Source organism: Salmo salar, chromosome ssa19 (assembly GCF_905237065.1).
Source record: "Salmo salar chromosome ssa19, Ssal_v3.1, whole genome shotgun sequence".
In the NCBI taxonomy this organism is placed as follows: domain Eukaryota; kingdom Metazoa; phylum Chordata; class Actinopteri; order Salmoniformes; family Salmonidae; genus Salmo; species Salmo salar.
In genome coordinates, this window is record NC_059460.1 from 36,677,419 (window position 1) to 36,698,076 (window position 20,658).

General features: G+C 38.2%; 1 protein-coding gene across 5 annotated transcripts in view; it reads right to left on the reverse strand.

The window, feature by feature from the left end:
- vit (vitrin) overlaps window positions 1-20,658 on the reverse strand; it is a 177,536-nt gene that overhangs the window by 128,674 nt on the left and 28,204 nt on the right. For 2 of the 5 annotated variants that reach the window (XM_045702269.1, XM_045702267.1), the window contains exons 3-10: window positions 19,821-19,886; window positions 19,486-19,642; window positions 18,861-18,994; window positions 18,570-18,647; window positions 17,188-17,379; window positions 15,673-15,720; window positions 14,695-14,733; window positions 13,705-13,755 (exon numbers count right to left, since the gene is read on the reverse strand). In XM_045702269.1, coding sequence (XP_045558225.1) covers window positions 13,705-13,755; window positions 14,695-14,733; window positions 15,673-15,720; window positions 17,188-17,379; window positions 18,570-18,647; window positions 18,861-18,994; window positions 19,486-19,642; window positions 19,821-19,886 — 765 coding nt within the window. The remainder of the gene's footprint in view (window positions 1-13,704; window positions 13,756-14,694; window positions 14,734-15,672; window positions 15,721-17,187; window positions 17,380-18,569; window positions 18,648-18,860; window positions 18,995-19,485; window positions 19,643-19,820; window positions 19,887-20,658) is intronic. The other 3 variants (XM_045702271.1, XM_045702270.1, XM_045702268.1) reach the window with 2 other exon arrangements.

A 20,658-nucleotide genomic window follows, 5' to 3' on the forward strand; every position in this document is an offset into this window, starting at 1 on the left:
CGAGCCACTGTTATATACATCCCATATAAAACTATCCACTGTTATATACATCCCATATAAAACTAGCCACTGTTATACACATCCCATATACAATTAGTCACTGTTATATACATCCCATATAAAACTAGACACTGTTATAAACATCCCATATACAACTAGCCACTGTTAAATACATCACATTTAAAACTAGCCACTGTAAAACATCCCATATAAAACTAGCCACTGTTATATACATCCCATATAAAACTAGCCACTGTTATATACATCCCATATAAAACTAGCCACTGTTATATACATCCCATATATCACTAGCCACTGTTATATACATCCCATATGAAACTAGCCACTGTTATAAACATCCCATATAAAACTAGCCACTGTAAAACATTCCATATAAAACTAGCTACTGTTATATACATCCCATATAAAACTAATCACTGTTATATACATCCCATATAAAACTAGCCACTGTTATATACATCCCATATAAGACTAGTCACTGTAAAACATCCCATATAAAACTAGCCACTGTTATATACATCCCATATGAAACTTGCCACTGTTATATACATACCATATAAAACTAGCCACTGTTATATACATCCCATATTAAACTAGCCACTGTTATAAACATCCCATATAATACTAGTCACTGTTATATACATCCCATATAAAAATAGTCACTTTAAAACATCCCATATAAAACTGGCCACTGTTATATACATCCCATATAAAACTTGCCACTGTTATATACATCCCATATAAAACTAGCCACTGTTATATACATCCCATATAAAACTAGCCACTGTTATATACATCCCATATAAAACTAGTCACTGTAAAACATCCCATATAAAACTAGCCACTGTTATATACATCCCATATAAAACTATCCACTGTTATATACATCCCATATAAAACTAGCCACTGTTATACACATCCCATATACAATTCGTCACTGTTATATACATCCCATATAAAACTAGCCACTGTTATAAACATCCCATATAAAACTAGTCACTGTAAAACATCCCATATAAAACTAGCCACTGTTATATACATCCCATATAAAACTAGCCACTGTTATATACATACCATATAAAACTAGCCACTGTTATATACATCCCATATTAAACTAGCCACTGTTATAAACATCCCATATAAAACTAGTCACTGTTATATACATCCCATATAAAAATAGTCACTGTAAAACATCCCATATAAAACTAGCCACTGTTATATACATCCTATATAAAACTTGCCACTGTTATATACATCCCATATACAACTAGCCACTGTTATATACATCCCATATAAAACTAGCCACTGTTATATACATCCCATATAAAACTAGTCACTGTAAAACATCCCATATAAAACTAGCCTCTGTTATATACATCCCATATAAAACTTGTCACTGTTATATACATCCCATATAAAACTAGCTACTGTAAAACATCCCATATAAATGTAGCCACTGTTATATACATCCCATATAAAACTATCCACTGTTATATACATCCCATATAAAACTAGCCACTGTTATACACATCCCATATACAATTCGTCACTGTTATATACATCCCATATAAAACTAGACACTGTTATAAACATCCCATATAAAACTAGCCACTGTTATATACATCCCATATAAAACTAGCCACTGTTATAAACATCCCATATACAACTAGTCACTGTTATATACATCCCATATAAAACTAGTCACTGTAAAACATCCCATATAAAACTATCCACTGTTATATACATCCCATTTAAAACTAGTCACTTTTATATACATCCCATATAAAACTAGCCACTGTAAAACATCCCATATAAATCTAGCCACTGTTATATACATCCCATATCAAACTAGCCACTGTTATATACATCCCATATAAAACTAGCCACTGTTATACACATCCCATATACAACTAGTCACTGTTATATACATCCCATATAAAAGTAGACACTGTTATAAACATACCATATAAAACTAGCCACTGTTATAAACATCCCATATAAAACTAGTCACTGTTATATACATCCCATATAAAAATAGTCACTGTAAAACATCCCATATAAAACTAGCCACTGTTATATACATCCCATATAAAACTTGCCACTGTTATATACATCCCATATAAAACTAGCCACTGTTATATACATCCCATATAAAACTAGCCACTGTTATATACATCCCATATAAAACTAGTCACTGTAAAACATCCCATATAAAACTAGCCACTGTTATATACATCCCATATAAAACTTGTCACTGTTATATACATCCCATATAAAACTAGCTACTGTAAAACATCCCATATAAATGTAGCCACTGTTATATACATCCCATATAAAACTATCCACTGTTATATACATCCCATATAAAACTAGTCACTGTTATATACATCCCATATAAATCTAGCCACTGTTATATACATCCCATATCAAACTAGCCACTGTTATATACATCCCATATAAAACTAGCCACTGTTATACACATCCCATATACAATTAGTCACTGTTATATACATCCCATATAAAACTAGACACTGTTATAAACATCCCATATACAACTAGCCACTGTTATATACATCACATTTAAACCTAGCCACTGTAAAACATCCCATATAAAACTAGCCACTGTTATATACACCCCTTATAAAACTAGCCACTGTTATATACATCCCATATAAAACTAGGCACTGTTATATACATCCCATATATCACTAGCCACTGTTATATACATCCCATATGAAACTAGCCACTGTTATAAACATCCCATATAAAACTAGCCACTGTAAAACATTCCATATAAAGCTAGCTACTGTTATATACATCCCATATAAAACGAGTCACTGTTATATACATCCCATATAAAACTAGCCACTGTTATATACATCCCATATAAGACTAGTTACTGTTATATACATCCCATATAAAACTAGTCACTGTAAAACATCCCATATAAAACTAGCCACTGTTATATACATCCCATATGAAACTAGCCACTGTTATATACATACCATATAAAACTAGCCACTGTTATATACATCCCATATTAAACCAGCCACTGTTATAAACATCCCATATAATACTAGTCACTGTTATATACATCCCATATAAAAATAGTCACTGTAAAACATCCCATATAAAACTGGCCACTGTTATAAACATCCCATATAAAACTAGCCACTGTTATATACATCCCATATAAAACTAGCCACTGTTATATACATCCCATATAAAACTAGCCACTGTTATATACATCCCATATAAAACTAGTCACTGTAAAACATCCCATATAAAACTAGCCACTGTTATATAAATCCCATATAAAACTTGTCACTGTTATATACATCCCATATAAAACTAGCTACTGTAAAACGTCCCATATAAATCGAGCCACTGTTATATACATCCCATATAAAACTATCCACTGTTATATACATCCCATATAAAACTAGCCACTGTTATACACATCCCATATACAATTCGTCACTGTTATATACATCCCATATAAAACTAGACACTGTTATAAACATCCCATATACAACTAGCCACTGTTATATACATCACATATAAAACTAGCCACTGTTATAAACATCCCATATAAAACTAGCCACTGTTATATACATCCCATATAAAACTAGTCACTGTTATATACATCCCATATAAAACTATCCACTGTTATATACATCCCATATATCACTAGCCACTGTTATATACATCCCATATGAAACTAGCCACTGTTATAAACATCCCATATAAAACTAGCCACTGTAAAACATTCCATATAAAACTAGCTACTGTTATATACATCCCATATAAAACTAGTCACTGTTATATACATCCCATATAAAACTAGCCACTGTTATATACATCCCATATAAGACTAGTCACTGTAAAACATCCCATATAAAACTAGCCACTGTTATATACATCCCATATGAAACTTGCCACTGTTATATACATACCATATAAAACTAGCCACTGTTATATACATCCCATATTAAACTAGCCACTGTTATAAACATCCCATATAATACTAGTCACTGTTATATACATCCCATATAAAAATAGTCACTGTAAAACATCCCATATAAAACTGGCCACTGTTATATACATCCCATATAAAACTTGCCACTGTTATATACATCCCATATAAAACTAGCCACTGTTATATACATCCCATATAAAACTAGCCACTGTTATATACATCCCATATAAAACTAGTCACTGTAAAACATCCCATATAAAACTAGCCACTGTTATATACATCCCATATAAAACTTGTCACAGTTATATACATCCCATATAAAACTAGCTACTGTAAAACGTCCCATATAAATCGAGCCACTGTTATATACATCCCATATAAAACTATCCACTGTTATATACATCCCATATAAAACTAGCCACTGTTATACACATCCCATATACAATTCGTCACTGTTATATACATCCCATATAAAACTAGCCACTGTTATAAACATCCCATATAAAACTAGCCACTGTTATATACATCCCATATAAAACTAGCCACTGTTATAAACATCCCATATAAAACTAGTCACTGTTATATACATCCCATATAAAACTAGTCACTGTATAACATCCCATATACAACTAGCCACTGTTATATACATCCCATATATCACTAGCCACTGTTATATACATCCCATATAAAACTAGTCACTGTTAAAACATCCCATATAAAACTAGCCACTGTTAATACATCCCATATAAAACTAGCCACTGTTATATACATACCATATAAAACTAGCCACTGTTATATACATCCCATATAAAACTAGCCACTGTTATATACATCCCATATAAAAATAGTCACTGTAAAACATCCCATATAAAACTAGCCACTGTTATATACATCCCATATAAAACTTGCCACTGTTATATACATCCCATATAAAACTAGCCACTGTTATATACATCCCATATAAAACTAGCCACTGTTATAAACATCCCATATAAAACTAGTCACTGTTATATACATCCCATATAAAAATAGTCACTGTTATAAACATCCCATATAAAACTAGCCACTGTTATATACATCCCATATAAAACTAGCCACTGTTATATACATCCCATATAAAACTAGCCACTGTTATATACATCCCATATAAAACTAGCCACTGTTATATACATCCCATATAAAACTAGTCACTGTTATAAACATCCCATATAAAACTAGCCACTGTTATATACATCCCATATAAAACTAGCCACTGTTATATACATCCCATATAAAACTAGCCACTGTTATAAACATCCCATATACAAACTAGTCACTGTTATATACATCCCATATAAAACTAGCCACTGTTATAAACATCCCATATAAAACTAGCCACTGTTATATACATCCCATATAAAACTAGCCACTGTTATAAACATCCCATATAAAACTAGCCACTGTTATATACATCCCATATAAAACTAGTCACTGTAAAACATCCCATATAAAACTAGCCACTGTTATATACATCCCATATAAAACTAGCCACTGTTATATACATCCCATATAAAACTAGCCACTGTTATAAACATCCCATATAAAACTAGCCACTGTTATATACATCCCATATAAAAATAGCCACTGTATAAACATCCCATATAAAACTAGCCACTGTTATATACATCCCATATAAAATAGTCACTGTTAAACATCCCATATAAAACTTGCCACTGTTATATACATCCCATATAAAACTATCCACTGTTATATACATCCCATATAAAACTAGCCACTGTTATACACATCCCATATACAATTCGTCACTGTTATATACATCCCATATAAAACTAGACACTGTTATAAACATCCCATATAAAACTAGCCACTGTTATATACATCCCATATAAAACTAGCCACTGTTATAAACATCCCATATACAACTAGTCACTGTTATATACATCCCATATAAAACTAGTCACTGTAAAACGTCCCATATAAAACTATCCACTGTTATATACATCCCATTTAAAACTAGTCACTTTTATATACATCCCATATAAAACTAGCCACTGTAAAACATCCCATATAAATCTAGCCACTGTTATATACATCCCATATCAAACTAGCCACTGTTATATACATCCCATATAAAACTAGCCACTGTTATACACATCCCATATACAACTAGTCACTGTTATATACATCCCATATAAAAGTAGACACTGTTATAAACATACCATATAAAACTAGCCACTGTTATATACATCACATTTAAAACTAGCCACTGTAAAACATCCCATATAAAACTAGCCACTGTTATATACATCCCATATAAAACTAGCCACTGTTATATACATCCCATATAAAACTAGCCACTGTTATTAAACATCCCATATAAAACTAGCCACTGTTATAAACATCCCATATAAAACTAGCACATTAAAAGGTCCCATATAAAACTAGTCACTGTTATATACATCCCATATAAAACTAGGCACTGTTATATACATCCCATTTAAATTAGCCACTGTTATATACATCCCTTATAAAACTAGCCACTGTTATAAACATCCCATATAAAACTAGTCACTGTTATATACATCCCATATAAAACTTGACACTGTTATAAACATCCCATATAAAACTAGCCACTGTTATATACATCCCATATAAAACTAGCCACTGTTATAAACATCCCATATAAAACAAGCCACATTAAAAGATCCCATATAAAACTAGTCACTGTTATATACATCCCATATAAAACTAGGCACTGTTATATACATCCCATATAAAATTAGCCACTGTTATATACATCCCTTATAAAACTAGCCACTGTTATAAACATCCCATATAAAACTAGTCACTGTTATATACATCCTATATAAAACTAGCTACTGTTATATACATCCCATATAAAACTAGCCACTGTTATATACATCCCATATAAAACTAGTCACTGTAAAACATTCCATATAAAACTAGCCACTGTTATATACATCCCATATAAAACTTGTCACTGTTATATACATCCCATATAAAACTAGCCACTGTTATATACATCCCATATAAAACTAGCCAATGTTATACACATCCCATATACAACTAGTCACTGTTATATACATCCCATATAAAACTAGTCACTGTAAAACATCCCATATAAAACTAGCCACTGTTATATACATCCCATATAAAACTAATCACTGTTATATACATCCCATATAAAACTAGCCACTGTAAAACATCCCATATAAATCTAGCCACTGTTATATACATCCCATATCAAACTAGCCACTGTTATATACATCCCATATAAAACTAGCCACTGTTATACACATCCCATATACAACTAGTCACTGTTATATACATCCCATATAAAACTAGACACTGTTATAAACATCCCATATACAACTAGCCACTGTTATATACATCACATTTAAAACTAGCCACTGTAAAACATCCCATATAAAACTAGCCACTGTTATATACATCCCATATAAAACTAGCCACTGTTATATACATCCCATATAAAACTAGCCACTGATATATACATCCCATATAACACTAGCCACTGTTATATACATCCCATATGAAACTAGCCACTGTTATAAACATCCCATATAAAACTAGCCACTGTAAAACATTCCATATAAAACTAGCTACTGTTATATACATCCCATATAAAACTAGTCACTGTTATATACATCCCATATAAAACTAGCCACTGTTATATACATCCCATATAAGACTAGTTACTGTTATATACATCCCATATAAAACTAGTCACTGTAAAACATCCCATATAAAACTAGCCACTGTTATATACATCCCATATAAAACTAGCCACTGTTATATACATACCATATAAAACTAGCCACTGTTATATTTATTTATTTATTTTATTTCACCTTTATTTAACCAGGTAGGCAAGTTGAGAACAAGTTCTCATTTACAATTGCGACCTGGCCAAGATAAAGCAAAGCAGTTCGACAACATACAAAAACACAGAGTTACACATGGAGTAAAACAACATACAATCAATGATGCAGTAGAAGAAAAAAAAAAATAAGACTATATACAATGTGAGCAAATGATGTGAGATAAGGGAGGTAAAGGCAAAAAAATGCCATGGTGGCAAAGTAAATAAAGTATAGCAAGAAAAACACTGGAATGGTAGATTTGTAGTTTGAAGAAAGTTCAAAGATAAAATATAAATAATATGGTGCAAAGGAGCAAAATAAATAAAATAAATAAATACAGTAGGGGAAGAGGTAGTAGTTTGGGCTAAATTATAGATGGGCTATGTACAGGTGCAGTGATCTGTGAGCTGCTCTGACAGCTGGTGCTTAAAGCTAGTGAGGGAGATAAGTGTTTCCAGTTTCAGAGATTTTTGTAGTTCGTTCCAGTCATTGGCAGCAGAGAACTGGAAGGAGAGACGACCAAAGGAGGAGTTGGCTTTAGGGGTGACCAGAGAGATATACCTGCTGGAGCGCGTGCTACAGGTGGGTGCTGCTATGGTGACCAGTGAGCGGAGATAAGGGGGGACTTTACCTAGCAGAGTCTTGTAGATGACCTGGAGCCAATGTGTTTGGCGACGATTATGAAGCGAAGGCCAGCCAACGAGAGCGTACAGGTCGCAGTGGTGGGTAGTATATGGGGCTTTGGTGACAAAACGGATGGCACTGTGATAGACTGCATCCAGCTTGTTGAGTAGGGTATTGGAAGCTATTTTGTAAATGACATCGCCGAAGTCGAGGATTGGTAGGATGGTCAGTTTTACGAGGGTATGTTTGGCAGCATGAGTGAAGGATGCTTTGTTGCGAAATAGGAAGCCAATTCGAGATTTCACTTTGGATTGGAGATGATTGATGTGAGTCTGGAATGAGAGTTTACAGTCTAACCAGACACCTAGGTATTTGTAGTTGTCCACAAATTCTAAGTTAGAACCGTCCAGAGAAGTGATGCTGGCAGCGATCGGTTGAAGAGCATGCATTTAGTTTTACTTGTGTTTAGGAGCAGTTGGAGACCACGGAAGGAGAGTTGAATGGCATTGAAGCTCGTCTGGAGGGTTGTTAACACAGTGTCCAAAGAAGGGCCAGAAGTGTACAGAATGGTGTCGTCTGCATAGAGGTGGATCAGAGATTCACCAGCAGCAAGAGCGACATCATTTATGTATACAGAGAAAAGAGTTGGCCCAAGAATTGAACCCTGTGGTACCCCCATAGAGACTGCCAGAGGTCCAGACAGTAGGCCCTCCGATTTGACACACTGAACTCTGTCAGAGAAGTAGTTGGTGAACCAGGCGACGCAATCGTTTGAGAAACCAAGGCTACTGAGTCTGCCGATGAGGATGTGGTGATTAACAGAGTCAAAAGCTTTGGCCAGGTCAATGAATACGGCAGCACAGTATTGTTTCTTATCGATGGCGGTTACGATGTCGTTTAGGACCTTGAGCGTGGCTGAGGTGCACCCATGACCAGCTCTGAAACCAGATTGCTTAGCGGAGAGGGTGCGGTGGGATTCGAAATGGTCGGTAATCTGTTTGTTGACTTGGCTTTCAAAGACCTTAGAAAGGCAGGGTAGGATGGATATAGGTCTGTAGCAATTAGGGTCAAGTGTCACCTCCTTTGAAGAGGGGGATGACAGCAGCTGCTTTCCAATCTATGGGAATCTCAGACGACACGAAAGAGAGGTTGAACAGGCTAGTAATAGGGGTTGCAATAATTTTGGCAGATAATTTTAGAAAGAAAGGGTCCAGATTGTCAAGCCCAGCTGATTTGTAGGGGTCCAGATTTTGCAGCTCTTTCAGAACATCAGCTGAATGGATTTGGGAGAAGGAGAAATGGGGGAGGCTTGGGCGAGTAGCTGTGGGGGGTGGAGTGCTGTTGAATGCAGTAGGGGTAGTTAGGTGGAAAGCATGGCCAGCCGTAGAAAAATGCTTATTGAAATTCTCAATTATAGTGGGCTTATCGGTGGTGACAGAGTTTCCTATCCTCAGTGCAGTGGGCAGTTGGGAGGAGGTGTTCTTATTCTCCATGGACTTTACAATGTCCCAGAACTTTTTAGAGTTGGAGTTTCACGAAGCGAATTTCTGTTTGAAAAAGCTAGCCTTGGCGTTTCTATATATACATCCCATATTAAACTAGCCACTGTTATAAACATCCCATATAAAACTAGTCACTGTTATATACATCCCATATAAAAATAGTCACTGTAAAACATCCCATATAAAACTAGCCACTGTTATATACATCCCATATAAAACTAGCCACTGTTATATACATCCCATATAAAACTAGTCACTGTAAAACATCCCATATAAAACTAGACACTGTTATATACATCCCATATAAAACTAGCCACTGTTATATACATCCCATATAAAACTAGCCACTGTTATATACATCCCATATAAAACTTGTCACTGTTATATACATCCCATATAAAACTAGCTACTGTAAAACATCCCATATAAATCTAGCCACTGTTATATACATCCCATATAAAACTAGCCACTGTTATATACATCCCATATAAAACTAGCCACTGTTATACACATCCCATATACAATTCGTCACTGTTATATACATCCCATATAAAACTAGACACTGTTATAAACATCCCATATAAAACTAGCCACTGTTATATACATCCCATATAAAACTAGCCACTGTTATAAACATCCCATATACAACTAGTCACTGTTATATACATCCCATATAAAACTAGTCACTGTAAAACATCCCATATAAAACTATCCACTGTTATATACATCCCATTTAAAACTAGTCACTTTTATATACATCCCATATAAAACTAGCCACTGTAAAACATCCCATATAAATCTAGCCACTGTTATATACATCCCATATCAAACTAGCCACTGTTATATACATCCCATATAAAACTAGCCACTGTTATACACATCCCATATACAACTAGTCACTGTTATATACATCCCATATAAAATTAGACACTGTTATAAACATCCCATATAAAACTAGCCACTGTTATATACATCACATTTAAAACTAGCCACTGTAAAACATCCCATATAAAACTAGCCACTGTTATATACATCCCATATAAAACTAGCCACTGTTATATACATCCCATATAAAACTAGCCACTGTTATATACATCCCATATAAAACTAGCCACTGTTATATACATCCCATATAAAACTTGTCACTGTTATATACATCCCATATAAAACTAGCTACTGTAAAACATCCCATATAAATCTAGCCACTGTTATATACATCCCATATAAAACTAGCCACTGTTATATACATCCCATATAAAACTAGCCACTGTTATACACATCCCATATACAATTCGTCACTGTTATATACATCCCATATAAAACTAGACACTGTTATAAACATCCCATATAAAACTAGCCACTGTTATATACATCCCATATAAAACTAGCCACTGTTATAAACATCCCATATACAACTAGTCACTGTTATATACATCCCATATAAAACTAGTCACTGTAAAACATCCCATATAAAACTATCCACTGTTATATACATCCCATTTAAAACTAGTCACTTTTATATACATCCCATATAAAACTAGCCACTGTAAAACATCCCATATAAATCTAGCCACTGTTATATACATCCCATATCAAACTAGCCACTGTTAAATACATCCCATATAAAACTAGCCACTGTTATAAACATCCCATATACAACTAGTCACTGTTATATACATCCCATATAAAACTAGTCACTGTAAAACATCCCATATAAAACTAGCCACTGTTATATACATCCCATATAAAACTAGCCACTGTTATATACATCCCATATAAAACTAGCCACTGTTATATACATCCCATATAACACTAGCCACTGTTATATACATCCCATATAAATCTAGTCACTGTTTTATACATCCCATATAAAACTAGCCACTGTAAAACATCCCATATAAAACTAGCCACTGTTATATACATCCCATATAAAACTAGCCACTGTTATATTCATCCCATATAAAACTAGCCACTGTTCTATTCATCCCATATAAAACTAGCCACTGTTATATACATCCCATATAAATCTAGTCACTGTTTTATACATCCCATATACAACTAGCCACTGTAAAACATCCCATATAAAACTAGCCACTGTTATATTCATCCCATATAAAACTAGCCACTGTTATATACATCCCATATAAATCTAGTCACTGTTTTATACATCCCATATAAAACTAGCCACTGTAAAACATCCCATATAAAACCAGTCACTGTTATATACATCCCATATAAAACTAGTCACTGTTATATACATCCCATATAAAACTAGTCACTGTTATAAACATCCCATATAAAACTAGCCACTGTTATATACATCCCATATAAAACTAGCCACTGTTATATACACCCCATATACAACTAGCCACTGTTACATACATTCTTCTCAATGCAAATATCCATTGATGTGTTCACTGCCATATCTAAATCAGGGAGTGGTGTACAGCGCAGTATGCTGCTAACCATTCAAGATGTTTGGCACAGTGATCGGATGTGTTGGGTATGTGTCAAAAGTGAGAGAGGGAGAGAGAGAGAGAGAGAGAGGGGGAGAGAGAGGGAGAGGGAGAGAGAGGAGGAGGAGGGAGAGAGAGGGAGAGAGAGAGAGAGGGGGAGAGAGAGGGAGGAGGAGGAGGAGGGAGAGAGGGGGAGAGAGAGGGGGAGAGAGAGAGAGAGAGAGAGAGAAGGAGAGAGAGGGAGAGAGAGAGTGAGAGAAAGAGGGAGAGAGAGAGGGATCACAGATAGGGCAGACAAACAGAGAGGGAATAATCAGGACAACTGGATTCGGGGGATGAGAGGTCTAGTTGTATACAGACATAGTAACAGATACAGGACAGGAGGGGAATGGGCCACAGACACAGAGTCTGGGTTAAGGACAACAGAACAGGACTGGTCCAGACCAGAACATTCCAGACCAGTTCCGGAACTCCACAGTGGATCTAGTAACCGTGGTACTACAGACAGCTGTACACATAGACACCAGAGGAACCGAGACTGGGGATTACAGCCCAGGCAGAGAAGAAAGAAAGGATTGAGAAAGATAACAAAAGACAAGGGATATGAGAACATATAAACAAGAAGACAACTGCAGCAGTGTGTGAGACAGACAGACAGACAGACAGACAGACAGACAGACAGACAGACAGACAGACAGACAGACAGACAGACAGACAGACAGACAGACAGACAGACAGACAGACAGACAGACAGACAGACAGACAGACAGACAGACAGACAGACAGACAGACTTGGGCAGGCTGCAGGCCGGGTATTGAGGACTGGTGACAGACAAGGTTGGGAAGGACAACAGATGATGTCGGAAATGACAACAGACGATTTCAGGAATGACAACAGATGATGTGGGGAATGACAACAGACGATGTGGGGAAGAACAACAGACGATTTCGGGAATGACATCCGACGATGTGGGGAAGGACAACCGACGATTTCGGGAATGACAACAGACAATGTGGGGAATGACAACAGACGATGTGGGGAAGAACAACAGACGGTGTGGGGAAGGACAACAGACGATGTGGGGAATGACAACAGGCGATTTTGGGAATGACAACAGACAATGTGGAGAATGACAACAGACAATGTGGGGAAGGACTGCAGACAGAGGACTACAGACAGAGGCTTACAGACATCAGCATGATATCGACGGTGTGATTACCTGCTTTGGCTCGTGATGGAAACCTACTGGTGTAGGTACCGCCTCTGAATGCTTTGAATGAGACATTTATACCAGTTTACACATGTCATAGTGATGCACATTTTGTTTTTTTTGCCCTAGCACTACACAGTTGATTTTAATAATCAAAGCTTGAAGATGAGATGTTTATTTGACGAAGCTTTGTAGAACTAGGGCAATAAAACAAAACGTGGACCCCTTGTGGTCCAGAGGACCGAGTTAGTGGGAAACGCTGGATTACAGTTAGACATTGGGTTAGTTGCTTTGGATAGGACCAATTAGGAATAAAATAAGACTAATACTACATCTAATACTATAACTAACTAATACTACATCTAATACTATAACTAACTAATACTACATATAATACTAATACTACATCTAATACTATATGTAACTAATACTACAGCTAATACTATAAGTAACTAATACTACATCTAATACTATAAGTAACTAATACTACATCTAATACTATAAGTAACTAATACTACATCTAATACTATAACTAACTAATACTACATATAATACTATAACTAACTAATGCTTCAGCTAATACTATAAGTAAATAATACTACAGCTAATACTATAAGTAACTAATACTACAGCTAATACTATAAGTAACTAATACTACAGCTAAAACATAACAGTAACTAGTATTACATCTTATACTATAAATAACTAATACTACATCTACTACTGTAAGTAACTAATACTACAGCTAATACTATAAGTAACTAATACTACGTCTAATACTATATGTAACTAGTACTACAGCTAATACTATAAGTGACTAATACTACATCTAATACTATAAGTAACTAATACTACATCTACTACTATAAGTAACTAATACTACAGCTAATACTATAAATAACTAATACTACATCTAATACTATAACTAACTAATACTACAGATAAAAATATAACTAACTAACTACTGCTTACGTAGAACAAATGAAAGTTGGAACATACCTTGGGCTGTAGCCTTTCCTTGGCCATTCTGTGACTGCCCTATAGATCCAATGTTGAGAATAACAGTATGTGTACTTTTAACATTAGAATCTTGGAAATACCTGTAGCACTACTTTCTAAGACAATGACAACAACAACAGCGACAACAACAGCAACAACAACAACAGCGACAACAACAACAGCGACAACAACAACAGCAACAACAACAACAGCAACAACAACAACGACAACAACACCAACAACAACAGCGACAACAACACCAACATCAACAATACCAACAACAGCGACAACAACAACGACAACAACACCAACACCAACACCAACAACAACACCGACAACAACAACAACAACGACAACAACAACAACGACAACAACAGCAACACATTCTGTTGTTTCAGCCAACGCCAGGGATGGTGCTGGATTAAGATTCATAAAGGAACTTAAATAGAGCATCAAACAACTACCTTTACATTTTTTCACCTTAAAACAATTACATTGAATAAACACTTAAATCACGCAAGTTATATCAAATAATTTGTGACAAACTTAACCTTTGAAATTGGTGCAATTGATAGCCGACTATGTTATCTTTAATCGAAGGTGAATGCAAGTTGTAAGTAATTTATCGATTCGTCGAGAGCTATTTTTTTTTAATAAAGCATTATCCTGATGGACATAAAAACAACAAGACATCACATGGGTTACCATGTAGGGAAAAAACGTGACAACACGAGACACGAGAGAGTCACACAAAAGCACCAGTGCAGACCACCCCCCCCCCCCCCGAAAGAACAGCAGCCAACACCCACTACGGACCCCCACAGTAAATAGCAGCAACCCATCACCAACCAACCTACAGACCTCCACAGTAAATAGCAGCAACCCATCACCAACCAACCTACAGACCTCCACAGTAAATAGCAGAAACCCATCACCAACCAACCTACAGACCAGCATAGACCATCTGGCTGGACTTACTTGCACTGGAGGCTGCTGCTACAGATGCAAAATACGGATGACTGCTGTCTGGATCAGAGCGATAGAGATGGTCAACCCAGGGGGAGAGAGAGAGGGGGGGGGAGGTAGGAAGGTGGAGGAAGGGGAAGAAAGAGAGAGAGATGAAAGGAGGGAGGGAGCGAGAGAAAGAAAGAGAGAGGGGGAGGAAGAGAGGGATGGGGAGGGAGGGAGGGAGGGAGGGAGGGAGGGAGGAGGGAGGGAGGGAGGGAGGGAGGGAGAGGGAGGGAGAGGGAGGGAGATCCCCCACATACCTGTCCCATGTGATGTGCAGTAAAAAGTAGCCAGGTGTCTCTTATCAATGCCTAATCATCATCATCATCTGACTGTGTGTTCATTTGACTTGAGTGACGAGATAAATCATGAGATGAAATATTAACCAGAGAATCACGGGGAGATAGAGCTCTCAGTCACTGATCTGATGTGGTTTCAAAACGTCATCACAACAATGTACAAATCAGAAGCATGATCCATGATCGTGATGGTCGAGGTAAATGATTCTCCACTGTGATAGCTGACATACCGTCTGTACTTAAAGTGGATCTACTGTTGGGTTGGTGTTACATGAGCCAATCAGGATTGGTATTATTGGATCAGTTCTTACATGAGCCAATCAGGATTGGTATTACTGGATCAGTTCTTACATTAGCCAATCAGGATTGGTATTACTGGATTAGTTCTTACATTAGCCAATCAGGATTGGTATTACTGGATCAGTTCTTACATTAGCCAATCAGGATTGGCATTACTGGATCAGTTCTTACGTTAGCCAATCAGGATTGGCATTACTGGATCAGTTCTTACATTAGCCAATCAGGATTGGTATTACTGGATCAGTTCTTACATTAGCCAATCAGGATTGGCATTACTGGATCAGTTCTTACATTAGCCCATCAGGATTGGTATTACTGGATCAGTTCTTACATTAGCCAATCAGGATTGGCATTACTGGATCAGTTCTTACATTAGCCAATCAGGATTGGTATTACTGGCTCAGTTCTTACATTAGCCAATCAGGATTGACATTACTGGATCAGTTCTTACATTAGCCAATCAGGATTGGTATTACTGGATCAGTTCTTACATTAGCCAATCAGGATTGGCCTTACTGGATCAGTTCTTACATTAGCCAATCAGGATTGGTATTACTGGATGAGTTCTTACATTAGCCAATCCGGGGATGCAGAGAAGGATGGAGTCAGTCATGCTACTCTGTATCTCAGTAAATACTCAACTCTCTATACACATAACATACATGGAGCCATACATTTAATCTGGAAGAAAAGTACATCAAATCACATCAAATCAAATGTGCTTCTACACCTGCATTGCTTGCTGTTTGGGGGTTTTAGGCTGGGTTTCTGTACAGCACTTTGAGATATCAGCTGATGTAAGAAGGGCTTTATAAATACATTTGATTGTAATTTATATAAACCTGAGAGCACAATGTTTGTGTTTCTGAGTGTGTGTGTGACTCACCTGCATCCCTGGCTTTGTGGACAGCAGCGCGGGGCTTGGCTGTTGTAGTAGTGGTGGGTGGAAGGGTTGTGGTGGTAGTGGGAGGAGGTGTGGTGGTGGCCGTAGTGGGTGGAGGTGTGGTAGTCCTGGTGGGTTCTGGTGTTGTAGCCGGCATTACGGTAGTGACCACAGGGGCTTTGGTCGCTTTCTGACCTGAAAGAGACAAGGAGAGGAGAGAGGGAAGAGGGGAGGTGAGAGAGATGAGGAGAGGAGAGGAGAGGAGAGGAGAGGAGAGGAGAGGAGAGGAGAGGAGAGGAGAGGAGAGGAGAGGAGAGGAGAGGAGAGGAGAGGAGAGGAGAGGAGAGGAGAGGAGAGGAGAGGAGAGGAGAGGAGAGGAGAGGAGAGGAGAGGAGAGGAGAGGAGAGGAGAGGAGAGGTGGAGGGGAAGTGAGGAAAGAGGGAGGAAGGAGGAGAAGAGGGGAGGGGAGGGGAGAGAGATAAGGAGAGGAGAGGAGAGAGGAGGGGAGAGAGATAAGGAGAAGAGGGGAAGGGAGAGGATGAGAGAGAGATACAGAGGGGAGGGAAGAGAGAGATAAGGAGAGGAGGGGAGAGCGATAAAGAGAGGAGGGGAGGGGAGAGAGATACGGAGGGGAGGGGAGGGGAGAGAGATAAGGAGGGAGGGGAGGGGAGAGAGAGATAAGGAGAGGAGGGGAGGGGAGAGAGATAAGGAGAGGAGGGGAGGGGAGAGAGATAAGGAGAAGAGGGGAGAGGAGGAGAGAGGAGGGGAGAGAGATAAGGAGAAGAGGGGAAGGGAGAGGATGAGAGAGAGATGCAGAGGGGAGGGGAGAGAGAGATAAGGAGAGGAGGGGAGAGCGATAAAGAGAGGAGGGGAGCGGAGAGAGAGATACGGAGGGGAGGGGAGGGGAGAGAGATAAGGAGGGAGGGGAGGGGAGAGAGATAAGGAGAGGAGGGGAGGGGAGAGAGATAAGGAGAGGAGGGGAGAGAGATAAGGAGAGGAGGGGAGGGGAGAGAGATACGGAGGGGAGGGGAGAGAGATACGGAGGAGAGGGGAGGGGAGGTTGAGAGAGATAAGGAGGGGAGGGGAGAGAGAGATAAGGAGAGGAGATGAAAAAGGGATTCATGGGGTGGAGAGACTCTACAGTAACTCCAGTGTTGTAATACATCCTTCACATTCTGCTGCTCAGTCTGACTTCAAACCAATCAATCTGTAAAGTTCATATCATCAGGTCATGATGTTCCTCTTTCTTTACCTGCATGTCACCTCTCATCCAGGTCTGTTATTTTGTTTAACTTGAATTGACAAACTACTACACATAAAACAGCTTCATAACCATGATTCTCATTTTTATGTACATTGCATAATTAAAAAAAAATCCATCTCACCTGTTTTGCTGTAGGTAGGTCTGGAGGGAATGTAGTCCAGGGTAGACGGGTAGATTACTCCTTTCTTAGGCTTGCCGACTAAGACAACAACAATAATTCAGAAATGGATCAGGCAACATCTAAAGACATTGGAGGTAGTACAGCGACTGATAGTGTTTCTACTGTGTTATCAGAAGGAATCAGTAGCCTGGCCTGACAAAACATGTGGTACAACAGCAAGCTAAGCTAGGCTATGATCTTAGCCTGCCTTGTTTAGCCAGGCTAAGATCGATTGGTCAATTGATTGATTACCTGAGACAACGAAGGACTCTCTCCACTTGGGCAGAGACAGAGATCGGAGCCCCTGGGAGTTGGAGCCTCTATAGATGTTCTGTCCAGCCATCTTCCTTACAATCACCTTACCTCCTGAGTTAGTGATGACACCGCTGTAGGCCAAAAACAATACCATAAAACACATATTGTCACACACACTGTCCAAACAATGCCCAACAAACATCAATTGGATGAAGGCTAGGGCAAGAATAATACAGTACTTAACATGTCCTGTACTGACCTGTGTATGGTGTTGTAATGAACCTGTACTGACCTGTGTATGGTGTTGTAGTGAACCTGTCCTGACCTGTGTATGGTGTTGTAATGAACCTGTACTGACCTGTGTATGGTGTTGTAATGAACCTGTACTGACCTGTGTATGGTGTTGTAATGAACCTGTACTGACCTGTGTATGGTGTTGTAGTGAACCTGTACTGACCTGTGTATGGTGCTGTAATGAACCTGTACTGACCTGTGTATGGTGTTGTAGTGAACCTGTACTGACCTGTGTATGGTGTTGTAATGAACCTGTACTGACCTGTGTATGGTGTTGTAATGAACCTGTACTGACCTGTGTATGGTGTTGTACTGAACCTGTACTGACCTGTGTATGGCAGCGTTACAGATGCTGGAGATGGAAGCGAAGACTCCTGTCCCATAAACCTGACTTTTTGTCTGTTTACAGTCAGACGGGCATTTAACTATGAATTCTGGGAGGTTGATCTTGCCAGCCCGGACGTCACACTCTATGGCTGGAATCACTGGGGGGGGGAGAGTTACAACACACACACAATACTCTGTTAATTATGCACACACTATTGCTGGAACCACTGGAGGGGAGGGGAGGGGTCAGGACATGCTGTACTTGTACTGGAAAGGACATGTCTGAGCCAGTTTAGGCGAAAACTATAGTGTGAAAATGTTTTTGCCCACTATTACCTTGTTTTGGTTTCTTGTTCTTGGATCCATTTGGTTTGGCTTCACTACTGCAGCTGAGTAGAAGGGCTAGAGGACAGGAAGCAATACACTGTATTTATATAGATATACTGAAACCCACATTCTTCACAATAGACTACCACAAACAGCTAGCCCCACACAGCCTGTTATAGCTGTTCACAGATTGACATAATATGGGTGTTCCTCGAATCCTCTATGATGTGACAAGAATACAGTAAAGAACAGTAAGGCCTGTTTATGCTTCCAATTCACCACTAACAGTAAGGCCTGTTTATGCTTCCAATTCACCACTAACAGTAAGGCCTGTTTATGCTTCCAATTCACCACTAACAGTAAGGCCTGTTTATGCTCCCAATTCACCACTAACAGTAAGGCCTTTTTATGCTCTCAATTCACCACTAACAGTAAGGCCTGTTTATGCTCCCAATTCACCACTAACAGTAAGGCCTGTTTATGCTCCCAATTCACCACTACCAGTAAGGCCTGTTTATGTTCCCAATTCACCACTAACAGTAAGGCCTGTTTATGCTCCCAATTCACCACTAACAGTAAGGCCTGTTTATGCTCCCAATTCACCACTAACAGTAAGACCTGTTTATGCTCCCAATTCACCACTAACAGTAAGGCCTGTTCATGCTCCCAATTCACCACTAACAGTAAGACCTGTTTATGCTCCCAATTCACCACTAACATTAAGGCCTGTTTATGCTCCCAATTCACCACTAACAGTAAGGCCTGTTTATGCTCCCAATTCACCACTAACAGTAAGGCTTGTTTATGCTCCCAATTCACTACTAACAGTAAGGCCTGTTTGTGCTCC